A 24,268-nucleotide genomic window follows, 5' to 3' on the forward strand; every position below is an offset into this window, starting at 1 on the left:
GGAACCTCAAAGTGCAGGAGTCTTATTGAAGTTAGGGCTGTAAGACTGAAAATAAGTGTTTGATTTGTTTTTTGTCCATGAGGCTTCTCCCTGTGATAAGGCAAAATAGGTGAGACTCTCTCAAGGCATCTTTGACCACCAAAATCAGAGTTCCTTGGTTGAGTAAATTTTTGTATGTAAGATAATCGCAGAGTAACCGAAAAGTTGATTAACAGAGCAAAAGCACAGCTTGCTTGTGGTTAACTGCTGCACAGCACGGCGTAGTGCTGCGACCCTTACACGCATGTTCTCTCAGCTAACTTCTTTTCAGGCTTTTTCTTCTCAGTTTGAGTTAATAAGGACTTAAAGCATCTGGTAGCTGGTTTGTCTTTAAAAGTGTTGCTGCATAGTGTCAGAAATGGAGCAATGTATCTAGGGTTTCCTCACAAAAGTGACAAAGCTACATATAGGCAGAGGCATTTGGGACAAAAGTAAATACAGATGCTGACCATATTTGCTGTCTAGTGCAGGAACAATGGGGACCGAAAAGTTGTATCAGTGCCAGGAAGCCTGACCGTCTCCTAAAGCCCATCCAGGTTTAATTTCGGTGTAAACTACGGCCTTCATTTAGGTGTGCAATAAATGCTTCCCACTGCAGGGGGAGCAAACAGTCCTCCCCAGCCCCCTGGAGCCAGGGCGGTGATGCCCCCGGAGCCGATGGAGACGGCCTTCAGGTGGGGCAGAGCGGGCACAAATCTCCCGTCGGCTTCTGCTCTTGCTGGTCTGTGATGAACAGCCTGCGGGACAGCGGCTTCTCCTTTGAAGGTTTAGTAGTCTTTGAAGGCATGATGGATTTCAACAGAGTATATCTAAATCCCTCTGGCACTTGCACCGAGTTAGTTTTTTGAGGCTGTGGCAGTTACTCTGTTGCTAAACATTAATTAATATAAAAAATGAAATGCTGCTTCTTCATATGCCTGCTCAGTTCATGATGTAAAAATTTCATATACCATTATCTCAGGGCTATCCAGCCAGTGTTATCACAGGCTCTGCTAAACTGCAAGTGTAAGTTTGAGACAGCAGGCATCTTCTGCCAGGAGCATGTGACCCAGCAGTGAGATTTTCTTGGGATGTTTTTGGGCTATTCCTTGTTTTCTCCCTCCGATTGACTGTTAGAAATGTTGGTACAGCTGATATTTCTGAGTTCCCTGAGTAAAAAATCTTGTATGCTAGGGTATTGCAAGTAGGTCATAAAAGACGACATGGATTTTTAGCCAGTCATTAGGGTTGGTCAACAGAAAGACCAATATTGTCATTAAAGCTGTCTAGTTAAAAGCCATAAGCAACCTGTTGTTCTTTGAAGAAACAGATCAAAGTTGTATTGAAATAGGTAAGTAGACAGGAACCTGTTTCCTGCTCTGTGTATGATCTCATAGTCAGGCCTCAGTGCTGATCTGTATTTGGCCTTTCCAGTAGACTCCTCAAAGTCAGTTTTGTTGTTGTAGAGCAGAGCTTATTTCAGATAGCGTGGAAAGCTTGGTACTAGCATCTTGCACACCCTGGCTACAGTGTAAAATCTGCCATGCAGATAGTGCCAGACAAATTCAGTCAGCCACATGAATGATCCAAGAGTCGCCACTGAATTTGATGTGCATTAAAAACTGAAAAGCAAAAAGAATTTATCCAGAATTAGAAGACAGCCAGTGGAACTCACCTACTATCAAAAGTAAGGCTGGCAGTTTGATTAAAACTTTTTTTTTTTTCAATGTTGGCATTAAGCTAATCTCTTAGTGTTGGCTTTCAGTAACACTTGGTGGATATTTTTAACTTTTCATGTTTTATTCACAGCACTAATATAGCTTGTTATAAATGACTAATCTAATGCCCCGATCCCGCAATGGGATTGTGTCAGTAATCTTATTTTTTTATCCACAGTGGGGCTTCCTGTGGCTCCAGCAGTCCATCCAGACTGATCAGAGTGCAGGACAGAGGCTGACATGACAACAGAAATTTATATAAGCCAGTGCATATATGGAAAAAGGAGGAATAAGCAAATGATGAGGATTGAGATAAACCCACACCAGTTATTACTGTATAATATTGCCACATGGGGTAACAGTAATTTCCTTTAGAGTTTGTATTATCAGCAGTTGTGCAGACTACAAGACTTGAAGGTTTAGTTTTGTCTCCTTGCTCATTTAATCCTTAGTATCTGCTGATGTTTCCAAGATAAATTAATTATGTAAAACATTGGAGAACAGTGTTGAATTGTTTACTCTCAATCCTCTCTTATCCTCTGTATCAGAAGTGAAATGAATCTGTAAGCGGGCTTCTCATGTGAACAAGTTTGTTGATAGAAACTCAGTTTGAATTTGTACTTGTGAGCAATGAATTTTTTTACCTTTTTTGCATTATCCCACTGGAACAAATTTCAGCATGAAAACATCTTCAGTTTTACAATGCAAAAGCTTAATCCATTGAAGTTCCTTTGGTAAAGTGTGGTGAGACTGACCTGTGGTGGTGGATGATCGGATGTATTTACATGTGACAGTTTCACATCAGGAAAAATGTCAGTACATTAAGTCAAGTAAAATCATAGACATGTGTATGTTAATGTTCGCCGTCTCCAGGTCTTCCTCTTTTTTAAGGGATCTTGCTTTTCTTTCTTATTCACAGTCACTGTTAATGCATTGGAAGGAAAAGACTGCAAGGAATCTGTCAAGCTGATTGCAGATAGCACTAATCTCTCAGAAGAACAACTTGCTTTCCTCATTTCTGGCATGTATACCCTTCTCCGAGAAGCATTGAGACTCCCCTTATCAACTTTCAAACAAGAAGTAAGTTCTGGGAGTACTTGGAGTCCTGATAAGTTAAAAGCTGCGTCAGACACGAGTTACCATCTAAACCCTATTTGCCAGGGCGGGGAGCTGCACATAAAAATGTTGCTCCAAGTTAAAGTGGTTGGAAGAAACTGTTAAAAATCTAGAGCTTATTTTGCTTGTTGGATAGATTTACAGTGAGCATTTTGGAAGAGTATTTAAGCTTTGGGAAAGATATCTTCTTTTGCTTCAGCATCTTGTTTTCTGTGCATGTTTGTTTTCACTCTTACTTTTAAATTAAAACCCCAAAAGAAACCATTGCAAAGTGTTATTTCCTTGGCATCAACTCTCTCACCGTAATGGTGTGTTCACACATACCGATCATTTTGTCCACACTTAAAATTTCTCGTATTTGTTTGCCTGCCTTTCTTCATGCTTCTGCCAGAGAGGAAGGAAGGTCTTATGGCCAGAACAGTATAGTGGGAATTGGGAGAAAGTGCTGTTTCTGCTTATGCTATGGATGTTCTTTGTGAATATGTATACATCTGCCATGTTCCCAACCCCTATCCCTTTTTCATGGCTATTTTCTTTCCTTTTTCATGTTACTTTACCTTACATTTTTTCTCTTCTCATTTTATTTTTATGTGAGTGAACCACTTCTGGGTATCCAGCACCTCTCTCTGGTTTAAGATACTGTTTTCCTGTTTACCCAGGCACACTGAGAAAGCTCATATATTGCAGGAAACAGTGAAAGTATGCTTGTGGTATTCAGAGCTGATCTTTTGCCACTTCCATTCTGTTCTCATAGTTTAAACAAGTTACTGCAAATCGTATTTGAGAATAAGGGCACATAGTTACTCTAAAAGAATGTGTTATGGATAGCTACAGAAAAGAAATGGCAGGGATGTTGTTTTCAAAAATAAAGGCTTCCAAGAGATTTAGGTCTTTAAAATTAGTTTCTCACAACTTGATTGAACACTTCCGGAAATTCTTCTCAATATGTAACCTGTCATTTCAAAACTGCTGGCACTCAAGACTAAAACTTCTGGGGAGAGATACCAAGAAAGTAACCACTATTAATTCAGTAGGTAAGACATGATCTTTCAAGACTACATCCTGTAAAATCTCACCTTCTATGTCTTTCTAGGTTTTTAAGGAAGACCTAAAGGAGCTCAGGTATGCCTGTTTATGCCTGGTTTTTTAATCTGTTTGTTTTTTTCATAACTTTTATGTAACTGCTTCCCCAAATCAACTACTTACACACAAAGTTGGTGTAAAAATTACCTGTAAATAACGCATAATACATCTGTTGGCAAATGTCATGTAAAGCCAGAGGAAAAAAACAGGTGTTGTGTAAGACTTGATTTAGCACTGAGCATGAGCAGTTGATTTCACATGCTGGGGAGATTGGTCTAATTTAGTCCGTAATGTAGGTTATGCAAATGTGAGTGACCTTCTCACTGCCATCCCCACCTTGCCCTGCAATATTTTTTAACAGGTTTGGTAAGACAGTGGTAACATTTCAGAAGCTAAGAAACTGCCCTACTTTTTTTCCTTCTTTGAAAGGCCAATGATATAATGCTCATGAAATCCTACCACCTTGTTCAGCTACAATCTCTCCTGCCCTAATGGGAATGGCTCAAGGAAGCGTAACATTTGTTACAGACTTACTCTGGCCAGACTGTTACAGATTTTGACCGTCTCTGAATAGAAGTCCATATCCTAAAAGCTAGACATCAGATGCTAATAATCTTTACAGGTTTTCCCTTATTTCCATACTCAGTAGCAATGAGAGAATAACAGCAGTTGATGTTTTCATCTGTAGAGAAACCGCTGCGCTAAGGCTCAATTATTTTAAAATGCTAATTTCCCATAATTCTTAGCATTCTGATTGGTACCTAGGAGAAATAGATAGATGTTTCTGATTCTGTCTTTTTTCATCCTTATTTGTCCATTAACCTGCACATTGGCTGTTCTGCAGAGTCATAAGCATAATTTACTTTATGAGCAACTTCAGGCATAAAGCTGCAGATTTAGACATGTAATCAGGGTGTAATCAGTGAAAGGTGTAATTGGGGCCATGATGAAAGGTGCCTTGCTAGTTGATACAATTTTGTCTGCAGCTCAGTGCTGGAGTTTGGCCTGCCTTTTGTCTTGTGAGCTAAAATGCAAGCTGCTTCCTCTGCCACGTCATGGAGTTCACACCCAGGTTAAAGTAGGTCAGTAAGAAACTGATGAATTGCTTTTGACCCAGTGGGAGTTGGTGTTTTTTATGGTGCACACAAAATGTGTTCCGTGTGATTAAGGAGTAATGAAGAGCACTCAAAGCTCCATGCCAAGTTCTCTGATATTCCTCTGTTGAGCAGGGGAGAAGGTTGGTATACAGGAGTACCAGAAGTCACTGGCTGGGCTGGCTGTGTACACTGGCTGTATCTAGAAATACAGACTCCCAGGCTCCCGTCCTTGTCATTTGACCACACTTTAATGCCTTACACTTTTGTAGTTGGTTTTGAGGGTTTTTTTCTCACTCTATGGATTATTCATGGAACTATGAAGACACTTTTAAGTCTGGATGATCTTTTTTATATCTTTTGTATCTTGATAAATCTTTTTTGTCTTGTTGTTTTGGTTAACACGGCTGATACAGCAGCAATAGTTCAGGTAACTGCATTTGTGTTGCTTGCAGACTTGTATGTTTTATGTGCTGCTTGTTGCTGCTCTGCTCCCATGATTCTCACATTATTGGGACTCTTCCTAACTTCCATCTCTGACAGTCTTATTTCCTGTGAGTAGCTCTCTTCACCTTGTGGCTAAACTTTTAGAAGAGTAAATAGCTTATTCTACTCTCAAGCTGTGATACTTAGTAAATTTGGTAGCACCTTTAGCATCTTTGATTCCTATGGGAAATGTCATTTCCTATGTTTCCCAATGCACTTGAGTTTAGAGATGAAATACCTGCTCATTTTTAAGGCACCTGCTAATTACATTCAGACACTTATCCTTCTGCAGTGACTCCTGTGGGTCATCCTGTGATCATGTGCATGAAGAACACATGTAATCGGTTGAACAGCCATGTCTTGGCATTATTGGCACCCAGTGTTCGAGCAGATATTTTGCATTTTAAGGCAGAAAAATGGCCTATTTACCTTTTTTGTTGTTGTGTCTTCTTTTAAAAGGTTTGAACTCTGAGCCAGGTTACTTTTTTTTCCACCTCTCCTGCATTCTATTTTCTTTCCTTCAGTGAAGCTGAAGATTGGACTAATTCCACCCATATAAAGCCTTGTAAGTCTCAATTTGCTGGTGATGCAGCTGGCCTTGGCTTCTAGTTTTGGTGCAGAGAGAGGCTGGGAGACATGCCCAATTGTGATTAATTAGATCAGTATTACTGGCTTCACAGGGTTGATGTTCTGTATCTCCTATTTCTTGGCCTGATGGTCTGAGCCAGTGAGAACAAATTCACTTTTAAGTTGTAGGTGCTATTTTTTCCCTACCCTCTCAGGCTGTTTAATGACTTTATGGCTCAGGCCAACAACATGTCATTGAGACAGCCTCACACCTTCTTCCTTTGCCCTTGCCTTCCACTCGTCAGAATGGTCCTTTGAAAACTGATTGCCATCTGTAGCTCAGGCCTGAGCTGTGCCATGCTCTGTGTCTGATCTGCTTAGTATGTCACTGGCCTTGTGTAAGCTGCTTGAGCCAGGAAGAGAATTTTCAGCAAAATCATTAACTGCACAGCAAAAATAATGCAAGCTCAAAGGTAGCATTAGTGCTTCTGTTTTAGAAACGCTTGCTCTTGCAGTTGAGCAAGTATTGTGATAGGTATCATAATAAGCATATTACAACCCTGTCTCCAGCAATTCCACTACATACAGAGGATATTCAGTCATCATCAGGATGGGTTAAGTGATACACTTGCACGGAAAGTATATGTAATGTTTGCAGAAATAGAGCCTTGACTCTTCTGAAAGGAAGAAAGACACATGCAGCCAAAAAAGCACTGTCTAGTCCCTCCTCCTCACTTCCCAGTTTGCCTCCAATAACTACCTTGCTAATATGAATTCAGTTTTATCCAGGTACCATTTAAAAATATGTTTTAACCAACTTCTTCCATTAGGAATTCAAGCTCTAATAACTGCTGTTTCATCTTCCCACTGTGTGAGTTGATGAGTTGTTTTTTCTCCCATCATTAGACACTGTAAGCCCTTTAAGACAGGTAACTTCCTTGTTTGCTTTGATTTTTCTTTGATGTACCGCTGTGTATCTCAAGCCACTGCTGAGTAATGTCTCTGGGCACTGATTCATGTTGAGTGCTGGATTTAACTGTGGCAGCAGAAGTAGTTACTTCTCCCACTTGTCCAGCCTGCCTCTCTGTAGGAGGTTACTGTCACTGTGGCAAAGGCAGCTGAATGGGTAGTGTTTGCTCTGCAGTCTTTGCAATTCACAGCCTGACATATTAAACTGAAAAGCAACAACAGTGTCAGAGGAACTGTAAAGTAGTGGAGAGGCATAGGGTGGATGGAATGTGAGTTAGTCTATTCGACCAATTCTTGTGGTCAAATTTATGCTTATCCTCCCCATGTTAGATATGCTCCTTTTGTAAGTAATCTTGGGTACCAGGATGTCTGGTTTGCTTCTGAGGGAGCAATCCATTCTGTCTTCTTTTGATCACACTTCAGGTGAAAGTGAAATGACATGTGTCGGTTTGGGATTTCTGAAAGAGTGCACTGCTGGGCCTGCCTGCTGCACTTGTCAGAGCCATCAGCAAAACTTTTCTTGACTTTACTGAGAGAAGTTAAGCAAATATTGGATTCTTCTGAAACTCACTGTTGCCATACTAGGTAGAACAGGAAGATGTAATACAGTTTTTAGGGTTCTTCATATAAAAACATAGGCTGTCCTTTTGCGAGCCTAGACTGAATCAATACTGAAGTGCTTACGTAAGAGCTGATGGCAATTTTAAGCAATAGAAGATGGAAAATGTTGACACATTTTTTTGTGTTCTATAATAGAATTTTTTTTTTTTTTTGTAGCTAAGGCCATATATTTGTGGTTACAAAACACTTAACTATTTTGTATTTCTCTTCTCTTTAAGGATACCAGAAGATTTCATTGTGGACTTTTCCAGTATAGTCTTTGGTAACAGGTTAGTGTCTTCATGTACCGTGCATTGTGCAACCAGCAGGGTTGTACAGAGCTCTGCTGACAAAAATCCCAGGCCTACTGAAGGAACGGCAAAATTCTCTAAATTAATGAGAATAAGATTTGTCCCATTATTCTGATTCAACATAACATGATGTCCATCGTGTATGGCTATATATGCTGTAAGTAGCTTTCATGCCAATTTTCAATTTTTCTGTGATCACCACCCATCAGTTTTGATAATGTTCTATAGACTCTGTAAGGTGTGCTAATACCTACAGATGAAAAATGCATTGCAGAACTAAGCATTTTTATCATCATTATCATTGCAAGTTAGAGCAAAAGTGAAGGACTTGCTTTGTTGAGAGGCAGGCTACATATGTCTTCTACATGCTGTGGTTCATGGAAGCTGTCTCAGATAGCGTTTAATCGAGTCTTAATGTACAGTTGAATTGGGAATTCACACTGGGTGACTTGATGACACGTATGAGATATCAGGTGCTCTCCTAGCTGTAATTCATTTTCTAAGCAGTATACCTCAGTAGCTCCAGAGGAAATATTAAATCACAACTTTTTGAGCAGCCTATCTCTCTTGTCCATTCTCGGGATTCCTTTTTTCTATATGGTTCTCTGCTCAACCATATTTAGCTTATTTTACATCTAGAAATTGCTTGAACCTTTTGCATATGAAAAACTTTCATCCTTGAAACTTGAGGTCACTCAGCACATAGGCATCACTAACCCAACACTGCCCCAGATATTCTGCATGGAATCCTGATAATCATAGTTGTGGTATTTCAGATACCCTCACAAGAGTCTGAGTGCTGCTACCAAAGTTAAAAATATTTTTAATTTCCTTGGTTAGGATCTTGGCTTAAAGCTAAAGGTTCTTGGAGTAAAAATAAATTCAGCCTTCTCATCTTTTCTTTGCTCTTCTGTTTGAATTATAGGTGTTAAGAATGCAAAATTCATGGTTGCAAAGTGGAAATATTGTTTGCAGTGGAGAAAGAAGATAAATTTAGATGTCATTTGAAGCATGCATGATTGTCTGTTTTCTACTGTGAAATCACGATGCTGGAAAATTTAGCTTTTTCTCATTTTGAAAGCTGTGATTACCCAGTGTAATCTTGCTCTGTGTTTTGAGACCAGAGAAGAGCACCTCAGATTTGATTTCTAGACAGATCTGCTTTTATAATCTTAAATGTAACACTGAATCATACATATGCTTATTGAGTTGTAAATATATATGATTGTGATGGTAAGAGAAGTATTAGCATCTGATCAAAAATTCAGTATGAGCTAAATAACCTAGAAAAATCCATTTTTAATACTTTTCCTGGCAGCTTATCCTATTTTTGCAATTTTCTTCACTAAACAACAGCTCTGAAGTACTGGAAATTTGACATTTGTATTTCTGTGTCCCCACAGTTCCATCAAGCTACATAGACTGAAAGGGAAGAAAAACTTGCCACACTGACACTATCAAATAACTGCATGAAATCAAAACTTTTTTTTTAAGGGAAAGGATAACCCTAACTTCCCCCTCTCTGAATGTTTATAATAAATGTACTGCTTTTTTTTTTTTTATAATAGTGTAGCCTTCATTTCTCCCAGAAGAGTGCATTCATTGTGCCATTTGTCAGCATTTCACACCAATTTATTCATTCTTCCTATTCAGTGGCCTGCTAGGCATGTCTTATGTGCCTAGAGAACCATCCAAAATTTGTCTTTAGTTTTGATATTGTTAGGTTAACTACTGCTTCAAATTCTCTAATCTCTCATTTTTGAGTGCTCTTCTGTTGCATCCTTTGGCAGGTGATGTTCTTGTCACCAGGTGTATCATCCTTTTGACATATAATTTGGATGGTCTGTAGTTGATCCGTGGTTCTTTACTTGTTCTGTCTTTTGCACTATGTGCTGACAATATATTGCAGCTGTTGGCACAGAGTTTACAAAATGTAATTATAGTCTATAGATTTTGGATATAAGATCAATTGAGTCTTTTCTGCTCCATTTTGCTATTCCACTTAAAAATCAATGGCTTGATTAATGGCCTGTATAATTTCTGTATGTATGTTGGACACCATGCACATTCTGTCATCCTTCCAGGATTCTTGCAGTTCCAGCTGCGATCTTATCCAAGCTGGGGAAGATGGTGACAGAAGCTTAAACTAAACTATAAAAGCTGCGACTCTTTCTGAGGGAATGGTACTGAAGTGCAGCCCTGACCAGAACTAAAGCTTTGTGGTTTGGCCACAGAAATGCCACAGCTTAACAGTATTCAGAAGCTTCACCTCTGGGTGCTGCTGACCTTTCCCACCACCGCTAACTAGAACATCTTCCTGTTTTCTCTGTCTTTCTTCCCCCGAAATGCTGGTGCCACACAAAATGGACTGTATTGCACTGATGGGAGTTAGCATGTCTTTGGGTAGCGGTAGCAGTGTGGCTATTTTTAGGCATTCCCCAAATTAAGCAGTACTCTGGCAGCAGCTCACCACTGAGGGAGAGGCCTGTTCTTATTGCTTAGTCCTGCTAATGACCATTCTAGACTCCAGCTCCTCATGGTTGCACCCAGCTGTGGTGACCTACTTCCTATCCAGTAGCTGACAGTGAGTAAGAACCAGCTTATCTATTTTTTCTGCTCATTCCTTTACCATACTATTAGGATCGTGTGTCATTTCTGATACCACCCAATCCCCCCCCCAAAAAAAGGATAAATTCTTTCTTGTAATGCCTTTGCTAAATGCAGGAGTATTAGAGGGTCTCAGCCTGTCAGTCCTGTGTAGCTTATCAAATCATTAATCTTTCTGGGCAGTTTCTAAAGGCACCAGCTAACTTGCACACAAGAATCTGAGTAGGGATGCTAGACTGTCATTCCTACAGTCCTTGATTTGTTCAGAGAGGATTCCTTCCTGATGTAAAGTCTGTAATTAGATTATGTCTAGCACCATGGATAAAGGATGTAACATTTCTTATCCTGCCCTTAGCAGGAGTACTGGAGTAGCTTTGAAATGTACCATAAATAACTTCCAGAGACATGGGATGCTTAGCCAAAAAAAAAAAAAAAGTATGGTAACACAAAGTCCAGACTGGATCCTTCATGGACCAGCTGAGTGACCTCACTCTGAAGATACTTCTGCATATATCTAAAAATGGGTGGTGGTTATGTCTTTGTATCAGATTTGGCTTGTTTACTTACCCAGAGCTTAAGATGCTGTTAAAATTTTAAAGATTGTCAACCATCTGAAGTTTAATTGGTGTCAACTGTATTTCCTCACAGAAATAAACTTGAGGCTTGATCAGCCTGATTCTTGCTGCAATATGAGTAATAAATGAAGTCCTTGGCTTGGTACACATTAGACTAGACAAAAATCTTGAAGGGTGTGCTGGGACTGACAGTAAAGAACTTAAAGTTTGTAAGTTAAGTTGGATTAGCAAGAACCACTGTGTGATTTTATTTTTTTTAAATTATGCTTGAAAGTACACTCTAATATTATTACATTTTAAAACATTGCTGCTGACTAATATTAGAAGCTTTCTGCTGAAGGAGCACAGTGACCTTACTCCAACTTTTTTGCTCAAATCATCTGTCTCGTTTCTGCTTGTTTGTTCCTGTTGGATCTGCATGAAGGTAAAGATATATTTGCAGATCCCCTTCTATGCCTCACAGTTGCATATAATTTAAATAATAGATATGCCAGCCACCACAATGACTCCTACTAAACTTCACAGTGACATCAGTTTACTGGAATTGCACAGAGTCACTTGGTCTCTTTTTTCTAACGTGGACCATAGTTAAGCATAGCTGTCTTTAAATACACCTAACCTCTACTCATTCAGACCTCTCTAAATGAGAATAGATGCAGGAGAGAAACAAGTTCCAGACAGGTTTGTTCTTGAGGAATCATTTTCTCTTTAGGTTGTTGTTTCTTTTACAAATTTGCATTTCAGCCTCCCATTTCTGATTTACTCTGTAGGCGTCCTGCTTCTGAAGGCACAGCTCTGATACAAGGAAGTAGGCTGCCAAGTGTCCAGGACTTCAAGTGGAGAGTGGACGTAGCTATATCCACAAGGTATAAAAGAGAATCCGGCATGGCCCTAGAAATTATTTTGCCCAAGGTTAAACTGACTTCTTGAGCTGCTTAAAAATGTTAACAGTGTTAAAATGTATCTTGTTGCTGTTGGGGATTGGCTTGTAGCATTAAATGGTAAGATATGGAGGGCATTTTCTGAACAGTGTAGAAGTCAGTTTATATACAGGTTACTGCTGTTAACATGAACCTGCCAACAGGCTGCTGCCTTCATCTTCTACTAATGATACTTTTTAGGCTCCTTATTTGTTTTGATCTCTAAAACCTCTGTGCTAGAAATATTGCACTCAAAGTTTGAGTCTCTCTTTCAATATTTTAAAACTTAATGGAGCTGATACAACCCCATGGGTCCTCAGGGATGATGGAATAAATTAGATGGGTTGAGCCTCACACAGCCAGCCAAGCTCTCGGTTTCGCTGGAGCAGGGGAGGGAAATCATCTATTCAACTTCCCAAGCAGACTATAATTTCTATGTTGTACACGTTAAATAAAATTGCTTTGCATCACCTGCAATCTGCTGTAGATTCTACAAAGAGAGGCTTCAGAACAGCACCTTTACATTCCCATAGTTATGCAACTGGTCGTTGATCTACCTCCTAAGTTTCTTTCACGAAACAGTAGTAAAGGCTGTTGTGATCATCCTGTCTGTGCCTGCAGTGAATAGCTTCTTGCCATCTGCCACAGCAGAGGCAGCTGGGGGATGGATCTTTGGCTAGAGCCAGAAGGAAACAGAAACCTGTTGTCTGGGCTGTTCCTGGTCTTTGTCTAGTTCTAACCAAGATGGACCAGGGTGAAAGAAATTGGAAGATGATCCAGTATTTGTCAGTAGTGTAAATTGTTACCGTGAGTGACTTCATATTGCATTCATGAATACCTGCATCCAAGGGAGTGTGCAGTCTCTTTGCTGCCGTAGTTGAGAAGCCCGTGGGTAATCGGGGATGGTCTTCCTGAAATCAAGAAAAAAGGCTCCTAAGTGAAAATTGTTATGGCCACAAGCTACTAGTTCAGGTGACTCTCAGATGAGCAGTGCTGTGAGCACCACACAGGTATCACTATGCAGAAAAAATCTGTACCTTTAAGAGAGCAAAATGTACAGATAAACATCCTCAGGCACAATGCTTGCAAGCTGCAGGCAAATCCTATGATTTGTTTTCCAAATAACACAGGAGCAATAGATTATCCTTTTCTATTTTCCTTCCTCTTATGTTCCTTTCCAGTCAACCTCCCCCCTGGGATTTCATGTTTATCATCCAACAACAGCCTTTGCAAAGAGGTATGGCTTCTGGCTGTAACGCCTGTCAGTACCTGAGCAGGCTTTGGCAACATCAGTTGATGGAAGCTGCACAAGAATGACTCATTTTCCCCTCTTTGGGTCATCAAATAAAATAACATCCCACAAATTTCGGATGGAGACTGGAAGAGCTTGATTCTCCAAATGAGATGGCAGTTGAAAGTATGAAGGGATGGAAAGGATTAATGCAACATGGTAAACTGCATAGAACACTGTACATTATTACTAGCAGTATTTGGTAGCTCTTATCCCTATCATAATTCTACTAAACTGATTACTATGTAAAATCAATATGCTCCTAAACTTGCAGTTACTAAACTATTAAAAAAATTTTTAGTCTCAATTCTGAGGTATATTGGCCAGGACTCTTATGTTCATGAGTTTCCAGCCAGCCCGGTACAGGACTCTATGATTGAAATTACTCAGGTTCTGTGTAAAGCCTACATGAACATCTTAAATTGTTAATGTACAATGCTGTACTCATCACACTGCTGATGATTATTGTTGTAATACTAATAATTTAAATAATTTCAGTTCACTGGCCCGTGCACTGCAACCATCCATTCTAATGATGATGAAGCTTTCAGATGGGACAGCTCATCGCTTTGAAGTAAGTCTGATTGCCATAATAAATAAAAAAAAAACCACTTGAAGTTCTTTTTAGAAAGTTCAATTACTATTTCAAATATTAAAGCTTTTGTAAACAATGCATCATTATTGATTAGTTTGCTTTGGAATCCTTCATGTTCAGTGTAGCTGCATATGATATATAACAAAATGCTAACCAAAATCATTTCATGCCTTGTTCCTACGCATGTTTTGCTGAAACCTCATTTTTAGAAAAATATTAATTACTGAAAAGAACTGCTGTATAATGTCTGGTTTGACTAAAAATTATTGTTTTGTTATCAGCTGTAACCTTCAGACCTGATGGTGGCTCTTGAGGGCAGAAACATTACTGGGGTAGTTTATATAATGTATGATACATTTCTAAACCTCCTACATTTGGTAGAGAATGGTATCATTCTCTTCTGTGGCAGAGGTAGTTTTATTCTTTTTCTTCGGTACGGTTCTTGCTGCCAGAAAGAAAATAAAAAAACCTCTTTGCTTTTTACCTCAGACTTAGTCAGTGGCAGTATTTATGACACCGTACGTAAAGGCTTGCCAGAAGATGGCATAAACTCTTCCATATTTTTAACCTTTGAAAAGGAATGCTATTTGTTCTATAAATAACATGGTCGTGCATACAGGAATTCAGTGCACAGCAAGCATTGTTACATTTGAATTCTGTAGAGATTTTGGATTCATGTGTTAGTAGTAGTCTGGAGGAAGCACCAAAGAACTGTGGGTTGGAAGAGATGGACTGATTTTACTGTTGCAGTGCTTCACAAGAGGGCAGCTATTGAGGAAGGCACAAATTCTGTGCTACATTGCAAAGTGTTGAGGGTGTCACTTCACAAGAGATCAAATTCACCCCTCTGACAGTCCAGCTCAGAGCATCCTGTACACTCTCTTTGAGGTCTTCCATGGAACTTAAGTGATGCCCTGGACTTCAGGTTAACCCTTTACAACAGGGTAAGTTTCACTTGTGAGAATAAAAACTAGTATATGTTCTTTACTATTTAGATTTGGGGCTTTATTTCCTGGTATTTAATGTCAAGTCTCAGTGGAATTGTTCCTGGTTGGTTTGGTTTGGTTTTAGGTTTTTTTTCTTGTAAATCTGTGGCAGACTCTTTGCTATTCTGCAGTGGAGATGTGTTGGTATGCCTGTCCGGTACGCACAGAAGTGCAGATACCTGATAGCAAACAATGTGCTTCTCTTAGAATCAGCTCATTGCTTGCTGCTGCTTAGATCGGAATGCCAAAGATCTGGCTGTAAACAGGATTTCTGTACCTGATGAGCGGTCCTCTTGCAGTTAGTAGCTCTTTGGGATAAACCTGTGTTTTGGTTCAGGGTACCATATGCAAGTAAATATAGTCCTCAACTCTTCAGTTTTCTTTCATTCAGACATGTTCAGAAGGCCCTGCTAAGTAACAGGGCTTATGTAAAATGGTAAGTCCAGAAGATAATTCTATTATGAACAGTTTTAAAAGGTGCATGCCACACGGAGAAGTTACGCTCTTCGGTCTCTTGGGTTTGGTTTGGTTTTTTAATTGCAGTATGACTTCTGACAATGAAGATTTTTCTAAAAAGCAATGGGAATTGCAGCATTTCAAGTCTTGTTGTATATATGTCAAAAGTGAAAAGGACATGATGCCTTTTTCTGCATTTCTGATGCATATGGAAAATGCAAATCAGATGTTGGATTCCTCTCACATAATTGATATCTGCTACAGTAGGCAGAAGGATGACAAGGGACTCTGTCAAAAGAACTGCGTGTCTTCAGTGTCGTCAGAGTAGAGTAAATTAGGCAGTGCTCTGCAGAGCAGCCTGGGACGAGCTAGGCTGCTGTCGGTACTCACGTGAGCACATGCGTTTGTGCACTACGCTGATGTTAATCTGTGTCACTCAGTCTGTGCCTGTGCTCAGATGTGGTTCTCTGTCTTGATAGATAATAGATTTTCATGCATCTGGCTTCTCAGGCTTGAAATGGTAAAGGAAAGTCCTTTAAGTCTCCTGCACGGTTGAAAATGTTTTGTATATTTAATCAAAATCTTTTGCCTTTCATGTATAGACAGTGCCCAGTCCTCTTTGCTCTTGGGGTTGCTGCCGAGTCTCTTGCTTTGAGGCCCAATTCCTTTCTCTTGGAAGTTTGGACAAGCAGAATATCTGGAATTTGTTGCTTGAGAATTCTGTAGGCTCCACGACCTTCCAGGTGTCTTTCCTTCCAATCCATGACTCTCTTACTTTACAGCAGCCATCAGTTTACATTCTGAAGTACTTCCTTTCTCACATCAGGCAGTATAGAAGATGTACTAATGTAGCTGTTATTTCTGCTTTTCCCACTCCCCTCTTCTTTTTCACCCAGATGCTTTAGTTGAATTGACTGAATTTTATTAACCTCAAATCCTTTGTCTTAAGTCTAAAAAAAAAAAAAGCATTTTAAGAGAGGTTGGACTGATGATCTGAAACATTCCCTATCCATAGGCATGCCCTAGTCAAAGTACCAAAGATGTTTCATGTTTTCTAACCTGAGTATTCTGTTTCAGGTGCCGGTTGCAAAGTTTCAAGAACTGAGATACAATGTTGCCCTTATACTGAAGGAAATGAATGATTTGGAGAAAAGGAGCATACTGAAGATCCAGGACTGAACACACTTAAATTGGGAGTTTATAGAACAGATCTGAAACCCTCACCATGATTTGTGAATGGCAAAGCAGGGGACCAACACCGTTTTGCCTGTCTGAACTGCAATGTAGCATTTATGATGTCTGCTGGAAATATTTTTTTGATTCAAGTGTTAAAAGCACAAGCTCTTTTCATAAGACTTAGGAAAAACAAAAGATGTATCTATGAAAAAGTGTAATGCTGTTTGCGAGCATTTTTGCATGATTCATCAAAACATTTTTTAAATAACTGTCTTAATAGATGTAAGAGTCATTTATTTCTGATTCATTATTCTAATTATTTTTGAAAGCCTGCTACCGGAAGCCCCATCAATGTGTATCATAAGAAAGCTCTGCAATATCTCAAATAAAAAAGAAAATAAAAAAAACACTCCTGTGCTCTAGTATGACAAATGTGAACTTGAGTTTTGCATAAGTAAAATTGCTGTCTGGCTTCTCACTAAGTGACTGAGGTATAGCTATGGCTATTTCAAGGCTGATTTTGAAGAAAATTGGAAGTCTGGATCAAGAAAGAAGTTTTGACTGAGCTTCCAGAACTAATTCCATGGAATTGCAGAAGTGGGAAGATGTAATCTAAGTCTTCATCTGGTTGATCAGAATGGGCTAAATACCAGTAATCTCCCAGATCTCTAACTGGAAGCGCCTGCCTCTTGTTTCATGTATTGCCTATACATGCGATGTGAATGGAATCATCTGACTTACTACTGGGCAGGAACCTCTGGCACTGTGCTGACAGCAAAGAGCAGGAGGCAGTAACCTTGTAGACCACTACAGCCATGTACTCATTAATAGTGCAAGTCAGACCCCAGGATGAAGTGGCTGCATATGGCCTCTGGGATGAAAGTCACAGGTACGAGGACATCCAAGCCCCCGCATCAAGAAAACAGTTAAGCATAGGCTGAAGTTCTCTGAATTGGTCAGGCAGTTGGACTAGATGATCGCTGTAGGTCCCTTCCAGCTGAAATAGTCTAAGTTACTCCTTTGCCCCATGAATAAACCTTGGAAGAACTCCCTTAACTTGAATCATATGATTAAAGTCTCATTTAAAGGCTGTGGGACCACAAGTATGTCCCTAAGAGTTTTGCCAAGAAGGGATGCAGCCCTCAATCATTGCCTGAACGAGTTTTTCCCCCAGCAGCAAAGATAGGGAGGCTGTGAGCAACGGCCCAAAGACAGCACAGGCCCTGGGCCCTAGAACTGTATGATTTATCTGGCTGTCAAAGGTAGTTTAGAAAGCATGTGCCACTACCATTTTTAAGCATTGGCTTATTCTAGCTGCTTTCAGGGTTTCTACCTGAAATTGCCCATACTTCTCTCATTTTTTTGTGATTGTAGAACTTGCCTATATCTTCCTCACTCCCTGCAGGAAACTACTGAAATTAAAATTGTGGATTCAGGAGGCCTTTTACGCTCCTGTAGATGTTTGTGTAGGAAAGGATGACTTTGCTCTTGGATTTTAAGAATCACAGCAGGCATAAAATGACTTAATTGTCATACTTTTATTTAAGAGACTTCTTTGACAGCAGTCCATACCAATCTAAAGACAGCTAAATAGCTGCGGTCCAGAAAGCTTTTAAAACCTGTGCAAGAATGTGTCCTCTAGTTTCAAATAAACCTATTGGCCATGATTTCAGACTGTTTAGAAGCTGCATCTTCCATTTGCTTTATAGGCTACTCATCAATAACTTCCAAGTTTGATCCATACTGTGTCTTAACTACTGTGTCCAGGTCACACCAAAGGATATAGAGAGGAATTAGTAACTTCAAGGGGACTGTAGATTGCATTAACGTGGTGTTTTCTTTTTTGGTTTTACTTTGTGAAGCTTGTTTATCTTCTTTCAGGAATTACATCATCACAATCTGTGAAACAATACATTCTTATGTTCCTTGTTACAACCTTTCCCTTCTGAATGTTTAGGTTTACATGGTTTCAGACTGGAAAGGTATCTCAACTGAGACCATAAATGAAGTCTTTTCAGACAAACAGAACACTGCATGGGTGTAAAATGACCTATTGCTCAAGACATTTACAAGGTTTTTTTTTTACTGATCAGAGTAGAAGAATCCATAAATACCTTTACCTTCTAGCCAGAATATATTCATTCAGTTGTTTGCCTGTAACAGCAATTGCCCATGTTCTCCAGGAATAGAAAGGCTTCAGGCACTGTTTTTCTCATGTTCTCTGCAAGGGGTGATGGACCTCTTAGTCTCAGGTTTGTCTTGCCACACATTAAGCAGGGTTTTACTGTAGTTGGAGGTCTACCATGCACACTGAGGGGTACTTAAACACTTGGAATTTTCATTCCTCTGTATTTAAAAGAAGGGTTAATTTGGGCTTTCCTTCTGACAGATTAGCTTTCCAGTGAAACAGCAGTTGTCACCAAAATGGCTAGTGGGAGGGGCTAGTGGATAGTTCCTCAGTTTTGATAAAATATGAACCTTCAAATTATTGTTAGAGTTCTCAGAAATTTGTGGTGAACTATGTGTTAAATATTTGTTCAACACTGAAAATATCTTCTTACTTTACAATTAAAATACTCTGGAATTTGCATTCCACTGAATTTCTGACTAGCCCTTTCATTCCAATACAGAAAAAAAGTAACCACCTCAGAATCTGGGTATGTCTGAACAGAAACTATTTTACCCAACTCATTCTAGGTTCAGTTACACTTCAAGGACGCACTGTGAATCCCCCTTTCTGTATCACGTGGTAAAAGATGCAACTTGAATGGGATGCTCGCCTTGTCAGTCCTGAGGTCTTGTCAAGCTGATCACTAAGTCAGTCATCAATTAGGAAGGCAGGAGGTTTGCGTGGGAAGGGCACTGTTTTTTTTCTTATGACACACTGTTCACGGACCAGTAGGTAACAAGGACCTTTCACAGGTTCTGTTGGTAGTTGTGCCTGAAAAACAAAGCCCAGTGATCCAGTTGCTTTCTCTCTTTGATGGTGCCATGCATTTATTTAAACTGAATAATGTATTTGTGAATGTCTTAATTCTAGTGATTTTCTAACCATGGCACATGAACATAAATTTCTCCATTACACGTTTTCTTTTTTTTCCTTTGTAGCATATGGGAACATTATGCCTTTTCTTTCAAGATTGATGTGTCAAAACATATTTAAAATAGAACTTGAACTTGATTGTTTTTTGGTGTAAATAATGTGTGTATAATAGCAGAGAAGCCCAGTGCATGCAGGAGTACTCACAGTAGGCAGAATGTGAAAGGAGAATTGCGAGAAGTCATTCAGAGATTTGGTGGAAAATAACACTGAAGAACTCACATGTCTTCACTTCCTGTTCTCTAACCTTAAGTTAGCGCATCTTCCTGATGTAATGGTCAGACCTCCCTCTTTTTTTTTTTTAATTGGCTCAACTCCATGGGCCGTCAGTCCAGATCTGTTCTTGCCTATGGACTGTTACAGTGTGTGCAGAGCACTTGAAAATAAAAAGCCATCTGTGGCTGCATTTGTGATGTGACTTTTCACATCCCTACTTCCAGTAGAGAAGGAGCTCTGTCAGCGTGACTAGTAGGTTGGAATTTCACACTTGGGTTAGTTGTGTTTGAGAGGGGAAAGAAGCAGGTTTGGTGGTTGGTTTTGTGGTCTCAGAGTGTGATGCGGGTTATAGCTCCAGAAGAAGGCTGAAGAATGTAGTCATGCTCTCATACTGCCTGCTGATACACCAGCCATTAACTGCTGGAAGAAGATCGGTATTGTGCTCATTGTCACTGAAAGGAAGAAATTAAACCTCGCTTTGTAGAAAAATCATACAAGGGAGATGTGCTTTTGCAGAGTGAGTCACCTCCTAGCTTTAACTACTTCTGTTTAAGTGAAGGATAAATCTGTTCTTGATCTCATGAACAATGCAGGTTAGGTAGGGGGGTTGCTTTCTTTTTTTCTGCTTTTTTCTTTTTCTTTTTTTGCGCTCTAATCAAGTACACCTCATGACCCACTGCTGCTCCAAATCCATGAATATATGTATGAATGTATGAAAACGCCATGCTTTCAGGATGTTATATAAGAACACCCCAGCATATCTAGATTAAGTATGTACATTCAATTTACACAGCTGTTTGTGCTAAAGCAGAGCCAGGCCTTATGTCAGAATCAAATATTTTGTAGTTGTTTGACTACTACTTCTAGTAGTAAATTAGCATCTTGGCTTTAAAATATTTTGCCGTTAGTGACTGTACGGCTCGCTCTGTACCTGTCACACCCCACAAAGTACTAACATTTACCGAACACCACAAATACCAGGAACTAGCAGAGGCAGAACCAGCTGGTTCCTCCCCTAAGAAGTCACAGAGTTGTTTGCCCATAGGCCATCCACGATAAGGCCTTAACTATTTTCTGGCTTCGGATAAAGGTCTCTGTTCTGAACCTTCCTAAGCATACAGTTTCCACCACAGGAGTAGTTCTTAAGCACAGCTGCCCTTTTTGCCCTGAAATGTTTCAGCCACGTTCCTGCTGGTGTAAGAGAATTCCCAGAAGTACATTTCACAGTGCTTTTCTGAGACTCATTTCAGTCCCGAGTGATCACACTGTCAGCTAGCCCTGCGGATGCTTTTGATGTTGGATTATTAAAAGAAATGTTGAAAGGTTAGAGGACAGTACAGTTTTGTTAGGAACACTGTAGAATAAAATTATTAGCTGTTAGGATAATGATAGAAACAAATTATTAACTTTGAAACAATCCACTATTGTATATGCATGTCAAAGCTAGGAGCCTAGGTAGATTAATGGGAAGTAGAGACAACGAGCTGCGACGGCCTGCCTGTGTCTGCCAAGTTATGAGGAACCTAAGCAAAAGGTAGATCTGGCAAGGGGAGATCGTGACCACCGACTCTAATTACACCCCAGACTCAAAAAAAGTAGGCGGAGAGGGCAAACTAGGCATGCGTGCTAATTTACATGCTAAGTGTAGAGGTTATGACCAATCACTTAGTAGATATGTATCAGTGTATTGAATATGAATAGATTGTGTGTATAAATAATCGTAGTTTTTGGGACCACGTGTGCTGTCTTGGGACAGGCACCTGTGCATGCGCATTCACTTAATAAAAGAAAATACCTCCATCCTGTGTGTGAATTGGGCATTTGCACACTGGGTAATGAACCCCCAATTTTTAGGACTTTCATACGTTGTGAATAGAAACTGTGGAAGTTCCTTTCAGAGCACAAATGCTGATTACGTTTTCTATGATAATCTATTTCCATTCCCTGTCTTGAATTCATGTGCTGCTAGAAACCCTCCCTTTATACCATGACTTATCTCTTTAAGTGTCTGCTATGTAACTATGTAAATACTGGTGGCGTATTCCTGATAGAGCGAGATTGTCATTGCATTGCTACTGGTAACCAGTGGTTATGTCACTTTCCCTCGCTTGAATAGGCTTTGACTCATAGTGGTTTTCAGGACAATGGTTATAAAATAACACACTGAGGGGTTGCCGAGACTATAGTTTTGCAATAGAGACAACTGTTGACCTCAAGGCTGCAAGAAAGCATTTTTCTTTTCTTTTTTCTTTTTTGTGTTAAGGCTTTTGTTCTTTTATAGTACGAGTTTTTCTTGCATGGAAGTTGGAAAACAAGAAGTCTGTGTTAGCAAGCTTGAGTCTGGTGGGGAAACCCCATACTTCTGAGCACAAGCACTAATTCTTTTTAACTGTTCTGAAGCATTGCTTAACTGAAGTTTTAAGGGCTTCAGTTGTCCTACCTATCTTTGAATTATTTATGGCAGGCTGTGTTATACCTTGGATTATTGTCCGACTTAAGTGATGGCAGAAGGAATTACTGAAACCAGTCAATTAACCTTTTTCTTTTTCTAATTAAAGGACTTGCCTAGGAACAACAGTTAGATGTTGAACTTTTTTCTTTTTTCTTTTTTTTTTTTTTAAAGATTCAAGAGCCCTAGAGACAGGGGCCAAATTTTTGGCAGGTGCAAAATGTCTTAGCATCATAGGAATCAAAGACTATTGAAGGGTCTGATGGCTGGTGTCTGTTTCCAGGTATGTATCTGCCTTTCTGTATAAGCCTAAGGATTGCCTACACATAAACATCACAAAATTAGCCCTCACTATTTAATGTGTATATTATTAAGAGTTAAGATCCAGAATTTAAGTGGCTTTAAATTAGTTTTTCACTTTGAATCTAAGTTCATCTGAACTTTTGCAGGCATCCTCTCTAAACAAGGTCTTACAAAAGTCATAGTACCTCTCCTCTCTTCCATCTTTTGTCCTGTCCATTCAAACCCCACAGGCAGGGCTTGTCCCCTAGTATCAGCTTAGTTTACACAGTCTAAGCTGGGCAATCCAGACACTTCCATAAGTAAGAAACGGGAAATTAATTCCTTCATCCCCTCTCTGGAGCTTTGTGAGGAGGCCAATAGTGTCAGTAATAGGATATCCTCAGAAATTTCAAATTCTGCAGTGGATTGTAAGACAGTGTGAAAAGTGCCCTATATTTTTAGAGTATTTTCAAATGTATGTATATATATCACAAACATTTCTAGAAACTGTAACTGTAGATCTGTGTAAAACTGCAAACAAAAATCAGATAACTTCTTTTAAAACAACCGATTCTATTCTATGGTAGCACAGGTCATTTTCTCCCTAGACTACATTTAGCACAGTTACACAACTAGTGTGATCCTTTCATGTAACAAAAACTGGTGAGACCGTGCATATTGAAGTGGTCAGCACAGCTGGTCTTAAATAAAACAACCATCCATCATAAGGCATGTGCTTTTTTATCTCGAACCTGGCACAGACAGGTGTATCTATGCAATATGCCACACTGAATAACCAAATAAACACAACATTTTCCTTCTAATGTTCTGCTTGTCCTAAAAGCATGATTACTGGACATTAAAATAGCTTCACTACTACGTAATTTGCTTAAAGAGAGATTACCTGTATAACTACAGCCTTTGAAATTCCAGTTCTAGCAGGAAATGGCATTCTTGTTTTTCAAAATCGCTTTGAACTGCTATTTCTTTTGTGCTACCGTAGGTACCAAAACACCACGCCCAGGAGTGAATTCAGTTTCTCACCGTGGTGTCACCGCAGACCGGCGGGTCAATGGTAACTTTTAAGCTCGGTGTAACCGGCCGCCCGGTGGGAAAGGGCTGTCAGCTGGGTGCCTGCCTTCGGGGCACGGCTCTGCCAAACCCAGCACCGCCCGCCGAGAAACACGGCCCGGGCTCCGGGGGAGGCGGGCGAGTGCCGGCCGATGTCGGCTGTGCGGGAGAGCTGCCGGAGCGGCCGCGGTGCCGAGCTGGAGCCGCTTCCGCGCCCGGCGGGACTCCCACACCGGCCCGGCCCGGCGGGGTGCGGCCTGCCCACCGCTGGTGGGGCACCCCCTCCCCGGGCCGGGCCCAGCCCCCACAGCACCACACCCCCCCCCCCCGCGGGGGCAGCACCAGCTTCCCCCCGCCCTTGCGGGGCTTCAGCGGGGGCTGCCCGCGGCGGCGGGGCCGAGGCGGCGGTCGGCCGGGCCCCCTCAGCGGGCCGGGCCGGGGGCCGCTGGCGGCGCGTTACAAAACCGCCTGGTTTTGTAACAACCTGCGGGCGCTGCCCAATGAGCGGCGCCGCCCGGCGTCACGTGCCCGCCTTTATATAAGCGGCGGCGGCGCGGGGCGCTCCCGGCGCGGGGCGGCAGC

General features: G+C 40.5%; 1 protein-coding gene and 1 long non-coding RNA gene across 2 annotated transcripts in view; one reads left to right on the forward strand and one right to left on the reverse strand.

Moving 5' to 3' along the window:
• Positions 1-18,235, forward strand: part of COMMD5 (COMM domain containing 5) — a 19,183-nt gene extending 948 nt beyond the window's left edge. Inside the window, 6 exon segments of the mRNA XM_074835186.1 lie at positions 2,656-2,816; positions 3,946-3,974; positions 7,891-7,941; positions 11,915-12,010; positions 13,854-13,929; positions 16,470-18,235. Of these exon segments, the coding sequence (XP_074691287.1) occupies positions 2,656-2,816; positions 3,946-3,974; positions 7,891-7,941; positions 11,915-12,010; positions 13,854-13,929; positions 16,470-16,571 (515 nt within the window). The 3' untranslated portion in view covers positions 16,572-18,235.
• LOC141927857 (uncharacterized) lies at positions 16,013-24,084 on the reverse strand. Its single transcript, XR_012624596.1, has 3 exons — positions 23,520-24,084; positions 18,689-19,509; positions 16,013-16,342 (listed from the first exon to the last, which is right to left on the reverse strand). It is a non-coding gene; the product is annotated as an uncharacterized LOC141927857 (long non-coding RNA).
• Positions 24,085-24,268: the final 184 nt, after the last annotated feature.

This window comes from Strix aluco, chromosome 10 (genome assembly GCF_031877795.1).
Source record: "Strix aluco isolate bStrAlu1 chromosome 10, bStrAlu1.hap1, whole genome shotgun sequence".
NCBI lineage: Eukaryota > Metazoa > Chordata > Aves > Strigiformes > Strigidae > Strix > Strix aluco.